Here is a 19,204-nt window from a genome sequence, read left to right as displayed (position 1 = left end):
CCTGTGGCTCAGGGCGTTGATGTCAGCGCCGAGTCAGGCCCAGCCACGCGAGGCTCTGGATTCAATTAGTGGCTGCTGAGGGTTCTGGCATGGGAAGGGAGGAGGTGGGCGGTGGGTCGTGTCGGGCAGCAGAGGATGGTGGCAGTGAGCCTGGGTGGGGCCCCTTCTTCCTGAGGCAGCGGCGGCAGCCCAGGTGGATTTCCTGTGAGCCTGGGTCCCATTAGGGGAGCAGTATGGCGAGGCCTGCCCTCCCCCTCGGCAGCCCTGTCAAAGGGGCCATTGTGGACCCACGGGCCGCTGCTGAACACAGCGTGGCTGCTGAATAAATGTTTTCATTGCAAAGCCAAACCTGGCCTAGTGGGATGGCAGGGAGTGAGGGGGGGAGGTGGGACCTAAAGAAAGGGGCTAAACGCTTACTCCAGCCCTCCCAGAAAAGGGATTTGGGGTATCCCAGCAGATCAGGAGCTAGGGGATGAAGGGGTGGGGCGGGGGCAGGGGCAGAGTGGGAGACCAAGCCAAGATACAACCCTTACCCAGGACAATGCCCACGGCTCTGGGGCAGGGTCCAGGGATAGATGTAGGGAAACGCCAATTCTGACTGCTGGGTTTTTGCTGCCACAGGCCCTGTGCCATACGGGCTACACACGCTCCCACTAATGCCCAGCAAATCCTCTCCAGAAGAGAACCACAGCCTGGGAGAGGTGAGCTGGCAGCGTGCTCACCGCAGGCGGGGATAGGATCCCAACACGGGCTCCCTGGCCCAGGATGGGGTGGCCAGCCACGTGGGCGTCCAGGAGAGGGGCAGGGCCACTGTGAACAGCAGAAGCTCCGCAGTGGGAAGCAGCAGAAACTGAACCCCAGCCTCCACCCTGCACAGCCTGGCTGCTGGGGTGTTCTCAACAGAGGATCGACTTCTCTGGCCTCCGCTGCCTCTGAAGTAACCGGAGGAGAGACATCCCCACCTGCCTGTGGCTGACGATGGGTACAGCTGACCACTCCACCATCCAGAAGCACTGGACTGAGGCAGGCGGCATTTTTACATCTCCCAGTCTACAATGTGAGCTGCTCCTTCAGTGCCAGGCCCTGCTGCCTACCTTCCCACCTTCAGCCTGCACTGAACACAGCCCCTGGCACATCTGAGGGACCTGCTGCTTGAGCTTGGCTTCACACATAGGCCCCTGATGTCCTGCTCTTCCCCTCCTCTTGATGAGGTATGCTCCACATGTGATGGTGGGGGCTGTGACAGGGGCCCCTGGGAGGCGGGGGGGCCCTGGGCTCTTCCTAGGAGATGACCGGGAGAGGTGAGTGCCTGAGCCCTGGCCCCCTCTAGCTGCTATAAGAACACACACTGCTTTGCTCAGATTGAGATGGAAAAGCTGTAAAAGAAACTGAGAGTGGGAGAGAGGAGGGCGGGTATACTGGAAATCCACAGCTATCCCCACATTTGACACCCTGGACATCTTCAGTCCCAGTCACTCAGCAGGCCTAACCCTCCAGGGAGCCTGAGGGGGCAGGGCATGTGCCACCACTACCCTGGTCCACCAGCTTCACGGGGGGCCGGAGAGTCCCCACTCCTCTGCCAAGGGTGTGGCCTGGCAGGGCAGGGGCCAGGAGTGGGGGGAAGGAGGGGGCGGGACACTGGCCTGGCCACCCATCTGGGAGTGATTTGAGAAATTCCAGGCCTTGCTGGCCCTGCGAAGCTATTCTTAACCGCTGTAATTACAGGGTCAGCCTTGGCCAGTGGCACCGTGGGGTCTGGGCATCGTTAACTCCTCCAGGGGCAATGCTGGGGAGGGGTGGGGGCTGCTCTGCGGGGGAGGGGGACCCATCAGGAGCCAGGGGTGGAGCCTAGAAGGCAGGAAGTGGTGGGTGGAGGAGGACTTGATGGCTAGTGCTGGGTCCCTTTTCCTGGCTGGTCCAGCTCCCTCCTGCTGGAGAGCCCTGTAGGGAAGGAGATATCTGGCCCGGGGAGGCATGGAGGCTAAGATACCAATGCAGCCTCAGGGCCTGGGTGCTCTTATTCTTCCAGCGCAGGGGGGCAGTCACCAGGACCCCAGGGCCCAGAGTAGGAAGAGGCCTTGCACTGTGTGGTTCTAAGGCACTGGATCTCACTCAGCCTTGCCTTCCCCATCTGCAAAATGGGCCTCACCAGCTCCCCAGCCTCTTCCTGGGTTTTAAGAGGGGGGTGGGAGTGGAGGGTCACTGCCGCTGTTACCCCTTCCCTGGGAGCTCTCAGGTGGGGGGTGACTTGGCAAGAGTTCTTATGGCATCAGACTTCCCCGCTCCCAAACACGTCCATGCCACACCTGGAGCTTGGACAGGTCCCCACCCCCTTCTGTGACTCAGTCTCCCCAGTCATGAGTGGAAGAGGCAGGGGCTGGATAGATAGCCAAGGGACCAAGACCTTCTCCTGGCTCTGACCTTCACAGATCTCTGCCTGGGGAGCAGCAAGCCCCTCCAAGAGTCATGGGAGAGCAGGGCTGAGGCTTCTGAAAGGGAACCGGGCCCCTGCCTCCTCCTACCCCAGCCAGACTGGTCCCCCACTCTCCTACGCCTTGTTTCCTCACTGTGACAGGCAATCATCTCTGAGAGCCTCCTGTGCCTAAGCCACAGTGAGCCTAGGCCCCCGTGCATGGAACTGGCTTGGCCTGGACCCACGGCACCCCACAAACCTCCTGCATACACTGCCATAAGGATGGAAAGATGAGACGCACTTGCAGTCCCAAGCCACCCAGGCGCACCCACCCCCTCACTCACCCCCCAAAACCACCAGAGACAGGCATGTGGCCCGGGCTAAGGAGCTTCCATAAAGCCTGCAAGCCTACCAGCACGACTGTCCCCCCCACCTCCCCACCACGTCTACCCTATCAAAGCTTTGGTCTCTTCGACCCTCGGCATCACCAAAACAGCCACAGCAAAATCAAGGGCATGTCCATGTCTCCCACCCATGTGTCTGCCGGGTCACAGTCCTTCCCCCAAATGCCAAAACACGCCGACGTGAGCCCTCAGGCTGAGGCCTGCACGGCCAAGGGCCCACTCTGCGGCTAGGGTCCACGTGAGATGGGGTCAACAGGCGACCCCACAGCCCAGCTCAGGCACCGTGACCGCTTTGGTGCTCAGCCCCTCACTGACAAGACCTGAACCAGGTGAGGCCTGTTCCAGCTGGACTGGGCCCCTCCACTCCACAGGAGGCCTTGCCAGGGCACATTTGGAGCCCTCCCCAATGGTGTCCATTATAGACCTGGACTTAGGACACCATCTAGCCCTTGACCCTCCCCACCGATCCATCCCAACATGCCAGCTGCTCCTACCCGGGTGAGGTGTCCAGGGTGATGGAGGTGAGGGCGCTGGAGAAGTGCCGAGTGTCCCAGAGCTTCACTTCACGCTCACGCATCTGCAGGGAGGGAGCCAAGAGGGGCTCAGAGGGGCCCATCCCCGGGAACCCAATGCCTGAGGAAACAGCCTTGACACAGGGGCACCTGCCCCAGAGCAGAGCTCGGAGGGTGGCGGTGGGGGGTGAGTCATGGCAGGGAGGGAGGGTTTGGGTTTGCATGTCCGGCCCCTTTAAGAACCCTTAGGTGACAAGGGACAAGGGGCGGTTCCCTCCATGGACTCTGGTCCCTTGGGGGGGGCTGCCACAGTTCCCAGGGTCAGGCTTAGCTATTGCAAATGGAATCTGCCAGTTTTCAGCAGCTGGAGGTCCCCTGGGGCTCTGAGACCCAGCTGCACACAGGGCCGTATATGGACAAGCCTAGAGCTGGCTAGCCGTCCCCCACCTCCCCCTGGGCTTCACTCCTACCCTCTTGGTGTGGGTACCCCGCCCATCTGGGAGGAGCCCTACCTGGTTGAATCCACTGGACACAAGGTGCTCCTGGGTGCCCGTCCACACCAGCCAGCCATCCTTGCTGTTCTTGTGGGCCTCCGTGCTCTGGAGGACACAGAAGACGGTGCTGAGCCACCAGGTCCTCCTGCAGGGGGGACACCTGCCGGAGAGCCCTACAGAGGGCAGGAAGGGCCAGGATGGTGCCCCCCAGAGGCTAGCTGGGGACGGAGAAGACTGTATCACTACAGGATGGACCCCAGCCTCACCTTGGCTGAGGAAAGCTCTGCACCCAGAGGGCCACCCGGTCACCAAGCTTGTGCTCAGTCTCCCTCCTCCAAAGGGGACTATTAGGCTGTCCTGCCACAGTGACGGTGCCAGGCCAGCAGCACATCCTTGTCCTTGCAGGTTCCTAGACTGGGAGGCACTCAGTTGCTGGTCACCAACCCCAGCCTCTGGGGACCCCTGCGCTCTCTCAGAACCTCATTTTTCTCACTTGTGAATGGGGCGTGTTGCCTGGGCTGCCTACTTCCCAGGGCTGTCTGAGCACCAAATGACACTACATGCAAGAGCCGGCCTACTGCAGATCAAGGGATAGCAAGCATCCCAGCTGCCTCCTGAGTGCCAGGGGCTGGGGAGAGGGCCTGATGCCAGGCTGTAGGGAATAGTTCCTGGAGAGCGGAGAACGCACAGAAGTGCTCCTCCTCGCCCTCCCGCGGTGCTGGAGCTGCCAGCAGGAAGGCTTCCTGGGCCCAGGGAGGAGAGGCAAGTTCACACCCCAGGCGGCCCTGTCCCCTGGGCCCAGGCAGGGAGGAGCAGAAGGGGCCAGAGGAAATGCAAACAGCTCCCTCCCAGTCACCTCGGCCCCTGGAGCCTGAGACCAAAGACCCTGTTACCAAAAATAGCTCACCCCAAACTGTGGCCAGCTTCCTCCAAGCTTCCCACGATCTCCTTGGGAATGAATGAGAGAAGGGAGGTGGCCTGGGAGGAGCTGGCCCAGCGCCCCCTCCCCAGCCTGCGGAGGCGGACCCCAGCGTGGGAGACCCTGGAACGCCCGTGTTGTTTAAGGGGCTTTTCTCACTGCTCCCTTCCCACCCAGAAGCCAGCACAGGAAGTCGGGGCTGGAGCCTGAGAACCAGGGCCCCACACCCCTCTCCACACGAGGGAGCTGTGGGGCCAGGGCAAGATCAGCCTTGCCCTCACACCCCAGAGTCGGTGAGAAGTGTCACATGGGCCCTCCCTCTCATTAGTGTGCAAATATCCCGTGTAAGCAGCAAAACAGATGGCCAGCAAAGCATCATGCATCATTCATTCATTCGACAGACATTCGAGGCTTCCCCAGGCCAAGTACCATGCAAGGAGCTGGCTGGTTCTCAGGTGGATGGTCACATGGGGGAGACCAGGCTGCTCATTCATTTGTTCTTTCATAATACGAGTGGAGTGTTCAAACTGCATACTCCACTGGGCGCTGGGGACATGGTCAAAACAGAAAGGGTCCCCAAACTCACAGAATATACAAGTCGGGAGATAGAGGCGAACCAAACAGAAATACCTATGTCACTACACGTTGTTGTAAGTGCCAGGAAGGAGCAAAGGGAAGGCTGTGGGCACAAGCTTTGGAGTCACTACCTGGGTGAAAACCTGCCCGGCCACACTAAGCATGTCTTCCCAGCATGAATTACCCAACGTCTCCGTGCCTGTTTCCTCAACTGTAGAAAGAGTACTGAGCACTGTATTGGGTCCTCCTTTGGAGGGCTGTTGTGGGAAGTGTCAACACTGGCGAACACTCAGGGCTGTGTCTGATACACATCCAATAGGCATGTTTTTTAAAAACATGGTAACAGATGGGGCACCTGGGTGGCTCAGTTGGTTGAGCGTCCGACTCTTGATCTTGGCTCAGGTCGTGATCTCATAGTTCATGGGTTTGAGCCCTGCGTCAGGCTCCGCACTGGTGGTGCGGAGCCTGCTTGGGATTCTTTCTCTCCCTCTCTCTCTGCCCCTCCCCTGCTCGCACACATACTCTCGCACTCTCTCAAAATAAATAAACTTAAAAAAAAAAAAAAGATTTTAAAGTAACATAGGAGATAAGATGGGAAGGATCAGAAGGTGTGAACCAGGCAGGGGAACTGGCACCTGTGAAGAGTCTGGGCCAGGAAGACAGAGGCCAGTGAAGATGCAGGGGGTACGGGGCGAGGGAGAGAGGGGCGCCCTTGAGCCTGCAGGGCGTGCGCGTCAGAGGCACAGGCTGGGGATGGAACATACCTTGGCCCGTCTCCCACCTTCCTATTTCACAACATGGAGAAACCAGAGGCTCAGGGAGAAGCAGCCACCTGCATCCAGTCACCCAGCAAGACAGCTGTCAGCTACCTGAGCCTCCTGCCCCCCGTGGGCCAGGTTACTGGTCTAGGTCTGCATGAGAGGGACCTGCAGTGAGAAGAGTTGAGCAGCTGGAAGGCAGAGTGGGGGACCAGAAGGGACTCAGGATGTCCACAGGGTGGTGACGGTCTCTGAGCAGGGCACTGGTCTCTGAGAACACTGAAGGCACCAAGGAAGCTGAGACCAGGTAAGAGCTTAGACAGAGCCCGGTGTGCCCACTGTGGGCACACCGGGCTCTGTGTGCCCAGGGGCCACAGGAAGCCCCATGGGCGGGAGAAGGGTGGCCATCCACCCCTCCACCCCTATCTCCAGATTACTACAGTAATTTTCATTTTCAGAAATGGCAAGTTCTTCTTCCCTGACCTCAGTGGGACTAGGGAGGAGGAGCTCTCTCTCAGATCCCCAGACTGTCATTCTCCGGGGCAGGGGGGAGGCTGTAGCTGGACCCCAGGCAGCCTGCGAGCCCTGCAGCTCCAGCACTGTCCCAGGAGGCTCTGAGGGGAACCGCAGGAGGTAATTCCCAGCCTGCAAGCCACAGGGGATGAGGCAGCAGGGCATCCTGCTTAGGGAGAAGCCCCACAGTCCCCTTGTGTTTCCCCCACACCTGGCCCCAAGGAGAGAACAGGAGGGGCTGACTGGCCAGCACAGGGGCACCAGGAGCAGGCACATAGCAGCATTCCAGCCGCCATACGGCCAAATCCCACCTCTCTGTCACCATGGCAACACTTCCTGTGTGGGGCAGGGCAGTTGGAGGAGCAGCCCTGGGCTCCTGGGGTCCTTCCTCAGGGCCAGGGGACCTTCTCTGGTGTAAGACCCCCACCACCCACCTATTCTCCTTCCCGGCCAGGCTCAGTCCTGGGTTCCAGATGCTGGCTCCGGGACCTGCCTGATGCATACAAAAGGCACAGGGCCACCAGGCCACGCCAGAGGTCAGAGGGCTCACTCCAGGCCAGTCCTAACCCTGGTGAGGGTGCTGAAGCCTCACAACTCCCTGGACACTCGCTTTGCTGCAAGCTACTTCCCTGGCATGCCCATGGCTTCAGGGCCTGCCCTCCCACCCCTCCACACCCCCCCCCCCCCCCCCCACCGGGCTCTGGCACTGTGAACAGGCTTTGGTGTCAGACGGAGCCTGCCTGGGCCACCCAGCTGTGACCCTGGGACAGAAATGACCAATGGGCCAACTTTACAGGGCAATCATGAGGGTGAAAAAAGACTGTGTGTGCCAAGGGCCCGGAGTATGATAAATGGTCATAAATGGAATCTAGAAATGAAGTAGGGGATGTGAACAGGAGACGGCTGCCCAAGCATCCCCTGACTCAAACTCAGGTCACACAGGGCCCAAAGAGGCAGCAGGAGGTGGACCCCCCAGGGCTCCCCACCAGCCTCCATGCTACGGTGACAGCCAACGGGGCAGGGAGGGCAGCGCATCCTCCCGTGACTCCCCCAACAAAGCCCCCCTTCTAGTGGGGAAAGAGGATCTCCAAAGAAGGAGCTCCCCAAAGGCCTCTCCCCTGAGCTGGCCCCTCAGCTCACACCGACCCTGGCCGCCAGCAGCGGTTTTCCTAATAGAAGCCAGGTGTAGGCCAGATGCCCTGGGCGGAAGTGGGGGGCAGGGCCATGAGGAGGGCAGCGTTCCAGGCCCTACTGCCCCCGCACCAGCGCACCAGCGGCAGAGCACAGGCACCAGCCCAGCAGCTGCGAGGGGGCAGGAGCCACCCACGCTCTTCCCAGGTCTCCCTGGCCCAGAAGCCCCATTCAGGGGGGCTTCCTCCAGAACGAGATCCTCTCCCCCCTCTTCTAGGAACTTGGAGCCCTTTGGACGGCAGCCACTCTGTCTCCACCTCGGCACCATCGTGGTCCCCCACCCCCCTTTGCTGGCGGAGGAGGCAGGGAAGGAAGAAAATGTTCAGGCTGGGGGAGCTGGCCCTTCAATGCCCAGTCAGGGCAGGAACGGGGGTACTACGAACAGTGCCCTGGGACCCCCCTTTCTGAGCACAGAAAGCTCCAGCGAAGCCCCCTGATCATACCTGCACTGCTCTGAGACTCTGCTGCCCTGCCAGCCACGGGGCCACAAACCATAAGCCAACTTCCCTGGGAAGCAGGGCCGCTGGGGAGTGGAGTGGGGAGTGGGCTAAAACCACTCCTGCCTGGCTTGGCTCACCTGTCAGGACGGGACCTCCGTCCGGTCTTCAGCCAGTCAGAAATGGAACAGACTGGGCCGTCTGGGGCCAAAAGCTGCTACGGCCTACCTGAAGGGGATTCCGTGTGTGCGCGTGCACACACACGTGCTACAGGTGCAGGGTGGGGGTGGGGGAGGAAAGCCCTGCCATCCCTGGCTACTGCTGGTCAGGTGTAGGCTGACAAAGTGCCCTCTACCCCACGTAGGGAACAAGTCCTAGGGATGGGGAAAGGGTATCTGTGATGGGCCTGGGGCTTTGCTGCGGAGCTCTTCCCCTGAGCTGTCAGCAGGGCCCTGATCTTTACCTTCCTCAGGAAAGAAGCCTCTTCAACTTCTAAAAAATACTTTTTCTTTTTTAATATTTATTTCTTTGGGGGAGAGTGCAAGGCAGGGGAGGGCCAGAGAGAGGGGGACAGAGGATCCGAAGCGGGCTCTGAGCTGGCAGGCTGACAGCAGTGAGCCTGATGTGGGGCTCTAACCCATGAACCGTGAAATCATGACCTGAGCCAAGGTCAGACGCTCAACTGACTGAGCCACCCAGGAGCCCCTAGGAAAAAATTTTTTTAATGTAAATCTGAGCAGGGCACCTGGGTGCACTCAGTCAGTTGAGCGTCTGACTTTGGCTCAGGTCATGATCTCACAGTTCGTAGGCTCGAACCCCACATGGGGCTCTCTGCTGTCAGCGTGGAGCCTGCTTCAGATCCTCCGTCTCCCCCCCTCTGTCCCTCCCCTGTGTGTGTGCATGCTCTGTCTCAAAAATAAGTAAATATTTTTTTAAAATGTAAATCTGCTCACCTCACTTTCTGCTTAAAACTCGAATGGCTTCCCATAGCCCAGGTGACAGCCCCCCTTCATCACGTGCCCGACACTGAGCCAATGTCAAATGAATGAATGTATGAATGAATGAATGATTCCCCAGTGGCTCACTGGCTATAGCATGAACCCAGAACCCAGACCCCCGCTCAGCACTCAAAGGGCCACATGCACCCCAAGCACCATCACAGACACAAACCAAACATGCTCAGTGCCTAGATCCCACAGACCCAAAGGAGCAGAGTGAGAGTCCACTGGCTGTGAGACTGGACGGGTACGAAGTGGGCAGCTGTGTCTTTCTGGCTCCTGTGAGGCTGGCTTCTGCCAACTGTGCCAGGAAAGGTAGGGGGGATGGGGGTCTCAAAGGAGGAGAGGAAGCTGGATTCTGAAATTAGCTTCCTAAAGCCACAGGATGCCTCCACTGAATGCCTGTGGACAGCCTGGCTACACCGCACCCTGTGATCAAAGCCAGGTACTCCCAGGACTCAGAACATGCCTCCCGGAAAGAGCTGCCAGCAGCAGGAGCCCACCTCCCAGGTGACCCCTTCACACTCACAAGGCCTTGGCCAGGGGCACAGGGTGTGGCAGAATCTCTGCCAAGAGGCACAGCCTGTCCCAGCCGGCACCTGTTGGAGCCACTAGGGCCTCAACCCAGCCCCCTGCCCACACAACTCACCTGGGAGGCCCCGGGCTTCGCTCTGGGGTCGAAGATCCTCAGCTGCTTGTCCTGGGAAAGCAGAGAGGAGTAAATAGAGCACACTTAGGACAGGCAGCGTCCTCAGGGGCCAGATGTCCCCTCCACCCACAGGCTGTCATGGTCCCACACCCTAGTACACAGAGCTGGCATCACGCACCAGGGGAGATCTCCCCAGCCTGGTTCCTTCTTCTCACTGCAGGGGGCAGGTCCCCTTTCCTGCCCCAGTCACCCACAATAGAGAACTCAGTGAGAATTCACATTTCCTGAGCACCTACTATGTACCAGGCCCGCTAACACACATGATCTCTCTCCGTGCTTCCAAACATCTCATGAAACAGTCTTATCACCACGACCCCCTCATAGATAAAGAAACTAAACCAAATTCTAGGCTACCAGTTGGCAAATGTTTTGCCCTGTACCCAGCCCAGCCCAGAGAGGTGTAAAAGATGATGTCATTTCTACACTTAAAGAACTTGGTGTCTAACCAGGACAGTGAGCTGACACATCCTAACCATCACTCAGCATACAGTTACTGACTCAGGTTACCTAAGGGTGGAGATGGGAGTAGATCAAAAGATATGTATGTGTATTGTAATAAAGTACCCTTCCCTTATAATAAGGACTTTATTCCTGTAGAATAATTGATCTGTGTGTACAAAGGTACGTGCATAGCGGGGCACCTGGGTGGCTCAGTCAGTTAAGTGTCCAACTCTTGATTTCGGCTCGGGTCATGATCTCACAGTCATGAGACCAAGCCCCGCATCAGGCCCTGCACTGACTTTAGAGCCTGCTTGGAATTCTGTCTCCCTCTCTCTCTGCTCCTCCTTCTGTGTACCACGTGTGCATGTGTGCGCTCTCTCTCTCAAAATAAATAACTAAACATTAAAAAACCCTTTAAAAGCCCACAAACATCCATGCATAAAGAACCGGAGAAGAGAAGGAGTAGAACCTGCATTCCCTGCCTACATAACGCCTTGGCCACAACAAACTATTAAGCACTACAAAGAAGGTGCAGAATAACATACGTGGTGTGATTCTGCTGTGGTAAAAATAAACAAAAATCCATATCTGACCACATTCCTGTAACTTTTGCGAGCTGGCTAAGCAAGGAGAAAGGTCTTAAACAGTGTGGGCTGTGCATTAAGGCTGGGTGCTGGGGAGGGGGAAGGCGGAGGGTGAATAGCTTTTACTTTTTTTTCCGTCTTAGCACAGTTTCACTTTGTTTCAATCAGCATGGATTCATATTTTCGTATTTTTAAAAACAATGAAGCAGCAATAAACTGGAATTTGTAATTAAAAACATAACACCATTCACATCAGCATCAAAAAATATGAGACACATAACTATACGTTTAACAAAATACATACCAGATTTATGGGAAGGATACTACAAAACTCTAATGAAAGGAATCAAAGAATTAAATAAACGGAAAAATATTCCACGTTCATGGACAGGAAGACTCAATACCGTCAAGACGTCAGCTCTTCCCAACTTGATCTACAGATTCAATGAAATCCCAGTGAAAATTCCAGCAACTTATGTTGTGCTTATCGACAAAGTGATTCTACAGTTTATATGAACAGGCATAAGATTCAGAATGGCCCAGGCAATACTGAAGGAGACCAAGTGAGTAGGACCAATAGTACCCAACTTTAAAGCTACATTAATCAGACAATGTGGTACTGGCATAAGGATAGACAAATAGATCAAAGGAACAGAACGGAAGGCCCAGAAACAGACCCCCACAAATGTGGGGAATCAAATAGCCATGTCCTGGTTAAGGAGATTAAAGGGAATGCACTGCAAAGCAGAACAGTACTTTCTGGCCTTGCTGAAAACAGCAGACGTGTATCTAGTTAATCTGTATACAGGGGGTGGGTCCTGCCTGGGCTCGGGAATTCCCTAGACCCTGTTATCAACGGGGTATCTTATCTTATTCTCTACCTTGCTTTCAGCATCTGCTCTTCTGTAGTCTTTGGAATGCCATGTTGTTGTTGTTTTGCCTGCTTTCTTGGTTTTTTGTGGTCTTGTTTCTTCTTGTTTTTGTTTTTTTTGCCCGCAGCCACTGGCATACTGCACAATGTTTTCCCTATAGTTATGCCTGATAAATGTGGGAGCCGGGGAGTTGGGAGCGGTGCAGGAAGACTTCCCCTAGCCTCCCTCTCACCTCTTGCTCGGAGTCTTGAGTAATCCTTTCTGCTGTCATCCTCGGCTTTGCTGGACAAAGCCAAAAGCCAAGCACACACAAATACAGTCAACTGATTTCTGACAAAGGACTGAAGGCAAACACAATTGAGAAAAGACAGTCTTTTCAACAAACAGCACTGGGACAAGTGCACGTTCACATGTGAAAAGGTGAATCTAGACACAGACTTTACATCTTTTACAAAAACCAACTCAAAATGGATCACAGACCTACATGTGAAATGCAAACTTACAAAAGCTCTAGAAGATAACACAGGAGAAAAATCTAGGTGACTTTGGATTTGGCAATGAATTTTTAGATACAATATCAAAAGTGTTGGTGTTGCATCTATACAACATGACCAAAAAAACAAAAAACTGGATTTCATTAAAATCATAAACTTCTGGTCTATAGAGTCACTGTTAAGAAAAAGGAAAGACAAGCCACAGGCTGAAACTACCTGCAAAGCACCTATCTGAGAGAGGACTTGTATCCCAAATACACAACACTTAAAACATTAGAAAAATTAAAAATGTAAGATTCTATTTAAAAATAAGAATACAACCCAAATGAACAAATGGGCAAAAGACCTGAACAAACACCTCATCAGAAAAGATACACACGATGAACAATGAATACAGGAAAAGCTGTTTCACATCATGTCTCATTAGGGAATTACAAACTAAAACAAGTTACCACCACACACCTATTAGAATGGCTAAATATTTTTTTACAAAATGACAACACCAAATGCTGGAGAGATTAGGGAGCAACAGAAACTCTTACTCATTGCTGATGGGAATGCAAACGTAATAGCCACTTTAGAAGGCAGACTGGCAGTTTCTTACAAAGCTACAGATAACTCTTAACTGTATGATCCAGCGATTACACTCCTAAGAACTTACCCGAATGAGTTAAGAACGTATGCTGGTATAAACGTTCACGGCACTTTTAAAAGTTGCAAAAAAAAAAATGGAAGCAATCAACAGGTCCCTCAACAGGTGAACAGATGAACTGCGGCACATTCGTACAATGGAATACTATTCCGTGATAAAGAAAAGAAGGAAGAAGCCAAACCATAAAACTCCCAGAAGCAAACGTAGGGGAAAAGCTTCATGACATCGGATTTGGTAATGACTCCTTGCATAGGACACTAAAAGCACAGGGAACCAAAGCCAACAGCAGACAAACAGGACTGCATCAAACTTCTGTTCTTCAAAGGACACAATAAACAGAGTCAAAAGACAGGCTGCCCTAAGGAATGGGAGAAAATGTTTGCAAATCACAGATCTGGTAAGGGGTTAATATCAAGAATATATTGGGGTGCCTGGGTGGCTCAGTCGGTTAAGCGTCCGACCTCGGCTCAGGTCATGATCTCACGGTCCGTGAGTTTGAGCCCCGTGTCGGGCTCTGTGCTGACAGTTCAGAGCCTGGAGCCCGTTTCAGATTCTGTGTCTCCCTCTCTCTCTGCCCCTCCCCTGTTCATGCTCTGTCTCTCTCTGTCTCAAAAATAAATAAACGTTAAAAAAAAAAATTAAAAAAAAAAAAGAATATATTGAAGGGGCGCCAGTCTGACTCTTGGTTTCCGCTCAGGTCATGACCTCACGGTTTCATGAGTTCGAGCCCCACATGGGCTTTGTGCTGATAGCGCGAAGCCTGCTTGAGGTTCTCCCGCTTTCTCTAATCCTCCCCCACTTGCACTCCCTCTCTCTCAAAATAAATAACTAAATAAACTTAAAAATATATACATGAAGAACTCCTATAACAACAACAAAATCAAATACATGTATGTAAAAAATGGGCAAAGGCACCTGGGTGGCTCAGTCAGGTGAGCATCTGACTTTGACTCAGGTCATGATCTCATAGTTCGTGAGTTGGAGCCTCACCTCGGGCTTGCTGCGGAGCCTGCTTCGGATACTTCTGTCCCCCTCTCTCTCTGCCCCTCCCCCATGTGCGCTTGCTCTCTCTCTCTCTCTCTCTCAAAAGTAAACATGGTGTAAAAAAGGAGCAAAGGATTTGAACAGATATTTCTTCGAAGATACACAAATGGCAAACAAATACATGAAAAGACATTCACCATCACTAATCATCAGGGAAATGAGGACTAAAACCACACTGAGATACCACCTCACATCCATTAGGATGGCTACTATCAAAGACCCAGGGCCGGGGAGGAAGTGCAAAAGCTGGGAGCCTTGTGCACTGTCGGTGGGAACGTAAGACAGTGTGGCTGCTATGGAAAAGAGAGCTGCAGCTCCTCAAAAAAGTAAAAACAGAATTACCTTATGATCCAACGATTCTACTTCTTTTTTTTTTTTTTTTTTAATCTTTTTTCAACGTTTTTTATTTATTTTTGGGACAGAGAGAGACAGAGCATGAACGGGGGAGGGGCAGAGAGAGAGGGAGACACAGAATCGGAAACAGGCTCCAGGCTCCGAGCCATCGGCCCAGAGCCTGACGCGGGGCTCGAACTCACGGACCGCGAGATCGTGACCTGGCTGAAGTCGGACGCTTAACCGACTGCGCCACCCAGGCGCCCCCAACGATTCTACTTCTTAGTGTATACTGAGAGAACCGGGAAGAGGGTCACCAAGAGGGTGCCCATGTTCGTTATTCACATTATTATTCACAGCACTCACTGCAGCATTATTCACGACAGCCAAGAGGTGGAGGCAGCCCAAGAGCCCACTGACAGATGAGCGGATAAACACAATGTGGTCTCCACATACGATGGGATGGTATTCAGCCAGAAGAAGGACATCCTGTCACATAGCACAACACAGATGAACCTCCAGGACATTAGGGTAAATGAAGTAGGCCAGCCACAAAAGGACAAATCGTCTATGATTCACTTACACGAGGTATTTAAGGTAGCTCAAATCACACATGGGGAACAGAATGGCGGTTACTGAGGGCTAGCGGGGAGAGGGGGCAAAGGGACGTTGTTGTTTAATGGGTATAGAGTTTTGGTTCAGGAGACCTGTTTCAAGACAATGTAAATAAACTTAACATTACCGTATATTTAGAAAATGCTCAAGGGGCGCCTAGGTGGCTCAGTTGGCTAAGCGGCCAACTCTTGATTTCAGCTTAGGTTATGATCTCACGGTTCGTGGGTCTGAGCCCCACGGTGGGTTCTGCATTGACAGCATGGAGCCTGCCTCGGATCCTCTGTCTCCCTCTCTCTGCCTTTCCCCAACTTACACGTGTTCATGTACACGTGTGCTCTCTCTCTCAAAAGTAAGTGTTAATAAATTTTTTAATGGTTAAGATGGCAAATTTTATGATGCGTTTTTTACCACCATAAAGAGGTAGCTCTTGGTCCACAAAAAGCCATGGAGGGCCCACGAGTGCACCTAAGGGAAAGAAGCCAATCTGGAAAGGCTGTGTGTTGTGTGATTTCAACTACATGACATCCGCGAAAAGGCAAATAACATTTGAGAGAAAGCAAAAGAATCAGTGGTTGCCAGCAGTTTGGAGGGGGATGGTGAATGGGTGAAGCACAGGGCGCTTTAGGGCGGCGAAGCTATTCTGCACAATGCTGTCACGGTGGGCACGTGATGTCGTGCGTTCGTCAAAACCCCTACAATGCATCATCCAGAGTGAGCCCTCGTGTAAACTGTGACCTTCAGTTCATGCAGCAACAGCGGTTTACCTACAGCAAACGCACCACCCCAACCAACGCGAGACCAGACAGGGAGGAGGGACATGAGAACCCCAGGTACCAGGTACTAGCTGCTCAGTTTCTGCCTGGTTCCCGCTTGGGTGCTGAGATGAACCTTGAAGGACAGGCAGAGCTTGCACTGGGAAGGGAAAGGTATTCAAAGGAGGTGGAAATGCATGAACAAAAATGTGGAAACAGGAACTTGCTGACATGTGACATGAAGGGGAAGACAAGGCCGTGCCAGGAGACCAGACGGTGGGAATGGAGGGGGCAGAGGGTGAGTGCTGGACAAGTGGACAACAGAGAGGGCCAGGCCCAGGCCTTCCTGACACGCTGGCAGGGTCCCAGGGTCCTTGGGTCACTCCTGGCAAAGTCTTCCCAGCCACAGTTCACAGAGCACTTGCTACGTGCCATGCGGGAACCAGGCCCGGCCCCAGGATCAGCCGTGCTATGTGGCACCACCCCACTCCACCCACAGCCTTGAGTTCAGGAGGACGCTGTCTAGAGGTGCACAGGACAGAAACAGGCCGAGAGAAGAGCGAACGATGGAGACAGATGGAGAGGCAGAGACTGAGAGACAGAGAACAGGGAGAGAACAGAGAGAGACAGAGAGACGGAAGGACAGAGGACAACCAGAGATCGACGAGAAACAGGGCAGCGAGAGACAGACAACAGGGAGAGACAGCGAGAGACAGAGGATCTTGAGAGACTATGGGCAAGAGAGAATGCCTCTTTGGGGCACCTGGCTGGCTCAGGCATTTAAGTGTCCAACTCTTGACTCATGACTCAGGTCATGATCTCATGGATGGTGGGTTTGAGCCCCGCGTTGGGCTCTGTGCTGACAGTGAGGAGCCTGCTTGGGATTCTCTCTCTCTCCCCTTCCCCCTCTTGTATTCTCTGTCTCTCTCAGAATAAGTAAATAAATTTTATTTATTTATTTTTAAATGTTTATTTATTTTTGAGACAGAGACAGAGATCGTGAGCCAGGGAGGGGCAGAGAGAGAGAAGGGAACAGAGGAACAGAGGCAGGCTCTCTGCTGACAGCAGTGCGCCCAACACAGGGCTCGAACGCATGAGCCTTGTGACCATGAGATGAGATCACGACTTGAGCTGAAGTCAGATGCCCAACAGACTGAGCCATCCAGGCGCCCCAATAAATAAACTTCAAAAAGAGAGAGAGAGAGAGAAAGTCTCCTGGCAACAGGGGCCACTCCCACCAGGAGCCATGTGGAGAGACAGATGGCCTGGGTTTGGATGCCAACTCCAGCATTTACGGGCTCTGTGACCTGGGCAAACCCCTAAGCCCCGGGTAGGACGAGGACAAGTGAAAGCAACACGTCTCACAGGTCAAAGTCCCAATTCTTGCCGCATGGGTGCTCCCCAAAGGCAGCTGGGCCACCAAATGCAGGGGGTTCAACACTGGATCCACACCAGGGGTCAGACTGGGCACTGGAGGCTGGCCTGGCCTGCTGGGCCACGGCAGAGGGGGTGGCCCTGGGTGGCCAAGGTGTATGTCCTCACTGGGCTCACAGACACAACCGGACCACGTGGAGCGGGATCGCAGCTTGCCTGCCCATCCGTGAGGCTGACACGCCCCCTAGTGGTTGGCTGCATTTCCCTCAGCTGGAGGAGCTGGGAAGAGAACGGGAAGGGGCTTCTGCGGGAAAATCAGGGCTCCTGGGAGGCAGAACCAGACAGCCAGCAAGAGATGGTGTGGAGAGGGGGAAGCCCCGAGAGGAAGCAGAGTGTCCCCCACGCTGTACCCAAATCAGGCAGTCCTGTGTATAAACCTAGAGCCCAGCCTGCAACCCCTGTCTGAGCAGAGCTCCCTCCTACGGAGGGCGGGCCCCTCACTGGCTCCCCCACATGCTCAGGACAAACCCACGGACACCTCCTCCTAACCTTCAGTCACAGGGGCGGCCCCCCCCAGGACCATTCCCCAAAGGTTTTGGCATTTCACACCCCTGACCAGGATCCTGAGGGTGCCCCTTGACAGGAGAGGGCAGCAGCAAACTCAGGACCGCGGTGGCCCCCAGCCACCACTGACAGCTCGGAGTGGAGATCACACCCTGTAGGACAGTGTCCCCTTCAGGATGCTGCACCCAGACGCGGCAATGTCAGGTGCTGTGTCCCCACAGGTAGAGCACCCAGGTCCAGGAAAGCAGAGGTGGGCGTGGGGGAGGGCTCTACTCCAGCCACCCAGGTGGGGAACCAGTGGTTCCTACTCCACAATCTCAGGCTCCTGGGTCGAGAGGGGCAGGAGAGTTCCACCGGACCGAGCTGTGGCCTCATCACACTCACTCATCCTCAGGAGACACCAGCCTATAGGAAGCTAACTCATCACGCCGACAGGAGGTGGCAGGACACAGAGGGGCATTCTGCAACCGGGTCACTTTTCACCCCCCCACCCCACCGTTCAAACTGGAAGGCAAATGGCACTCAGACCCCTGGGGAGGAGTGCCTGGACAGCTGCACACTTCCTCAGTAAACCCTCTGCTAACTCCCCAGAGCTGACACCCTCCTTCCCATGCTCTAGGCCCTCCTCCCTGCCCTCGGTCACCCAGTCCCGTCCCCAGTCTCGGAGGCCTGGCGCCTGCACTGCCCCCTCCCCTAGGGGCTGCAACACTCCTCATGGCCTCCCCATGCCCCCCCCCAGCTCCACCCCCTCTTGCTGGATTCCCCCCCTCCCCCATGCCCACTGCTCTCAGCTGGCCTCATACTCACCCTCGCCCCACCCGCCTCCCTTCGCCTGCGGTCGCCCACAGCTCCTTTTGCTGGCACTCCTCACCTGGCTGCCTCCTCACACGGCAGGAGCCCTGGGAGACAAGCCTGCATCCTAATCCAACTCTTTGTAGCCTCACAGAAACCAGAAACCACCGTGCTGGGCTGTGAGCTCTGTGGAGGGGAGGGGTCTCTCTGACTGCTCCACAGGAAGTGACCCATGTCAGGCCTCTAGACACCTGACGCTCAGATATCCTACCTGCAACTGGGCTGGGGGCCTGGAGCTGACATGGGGCAGTGGATGCAAGACCGAGAGAAGCCACCTCCCTCCAGGCTACAGCCTGGACTGGCCTTGTGGGCCACAGCTCTTAGGTGAAGGACCATCCAAGTCACACCTGCAGGCCATGGGTGGACACTGGCGGGATCCCCCTCACCAGGAAGCCATCCAGCCTTGTGGCCAGAGAGAGCTCTAAGAGAGGTGGCCCCGGCTTGCCCTGAGCCCCACAGCCATACCCCAGGCAGGCCGGTCCGGGCGAGGGCCGTTAACATCAGAACATTCATACTGGTGGAGACCACACCTGCACCTCCTGCGAGGATGCTGCCCTCATCCGCTCAGGGCTGCTCTGCTACTGGGGAAGCCAAGGCACCTTCCCACTATCCTCTGTCACAGCTGCAGATCTGAGCCCTTCAGGCACCCACTGGAGGAGCTCTAAGGCCAGAGAAGGGCAGGGGCCCATCGGCAGGGCTTCTG

At 55.0% G+C, this 19,204-nt stretch overlaps 1 protein-coding gene and 1 long non-coding RNA gene across 2 annotated transcripts in view; one reads left to right on the top strand and one right to left on the bottom strand.

Annotated features, from left to right (window-relative positions):
* The window catches only part of CORO7 (coronin 7), a 56,824-nt gene that overhangs the window by 24,963 nt on the left and 12,657 nt on the right, over window positions 1-19,204 (bottom strand). The window contains exons 7-9 of the mRNA XM_058711512.1: window positions 9,865-9,915; window positions 3,842-3,928; window positions 3,312-3,394 (exon numbers count right to left, since the gene is read on the bottom strand). Of these exons, the coding sequence (XP_058567495.1) occupies window positions 3,312-3,394; window positions 3,842-3,928; window positions 9,865-9,915 (221 nt within the window). The remainder of the gene's footprint in view (window positions 1-3,311; window positions 3,395-3,841; window positions 3,929-9,864; window positions 9,916-19,204) is intronic.
* On the top strand, window positions 626-9,161 carry LOC131501424 (uncharacterized). The gene is made up of 2 exons (XR_009256784.1): window positions 626-1,211; window positions 6,215-9,161. It is a non-coding gene; the product is annotated as an uncharacterized LOC131501424 (long non-coding RNA).

This window comes from Neofelis nebulosa, chromosome 18 (genome assembly GCF_028018385.1).
Source record: "Neofelis nebulosa isolate mNeoNeb1 chromosome 18, mNeoNeb1.pri, whole genome shotgun sequence".
In the NCBI taxonomy this organism is placed as follows: Eukaryota; Metazoa; Chordata; class Mammalia; order Carnivora; family Felidae; genus Neofelis; species Neofelis nebulosa.
This window is presented reverse-complemented; position numbering and strand designations above follow the sequence as displayed.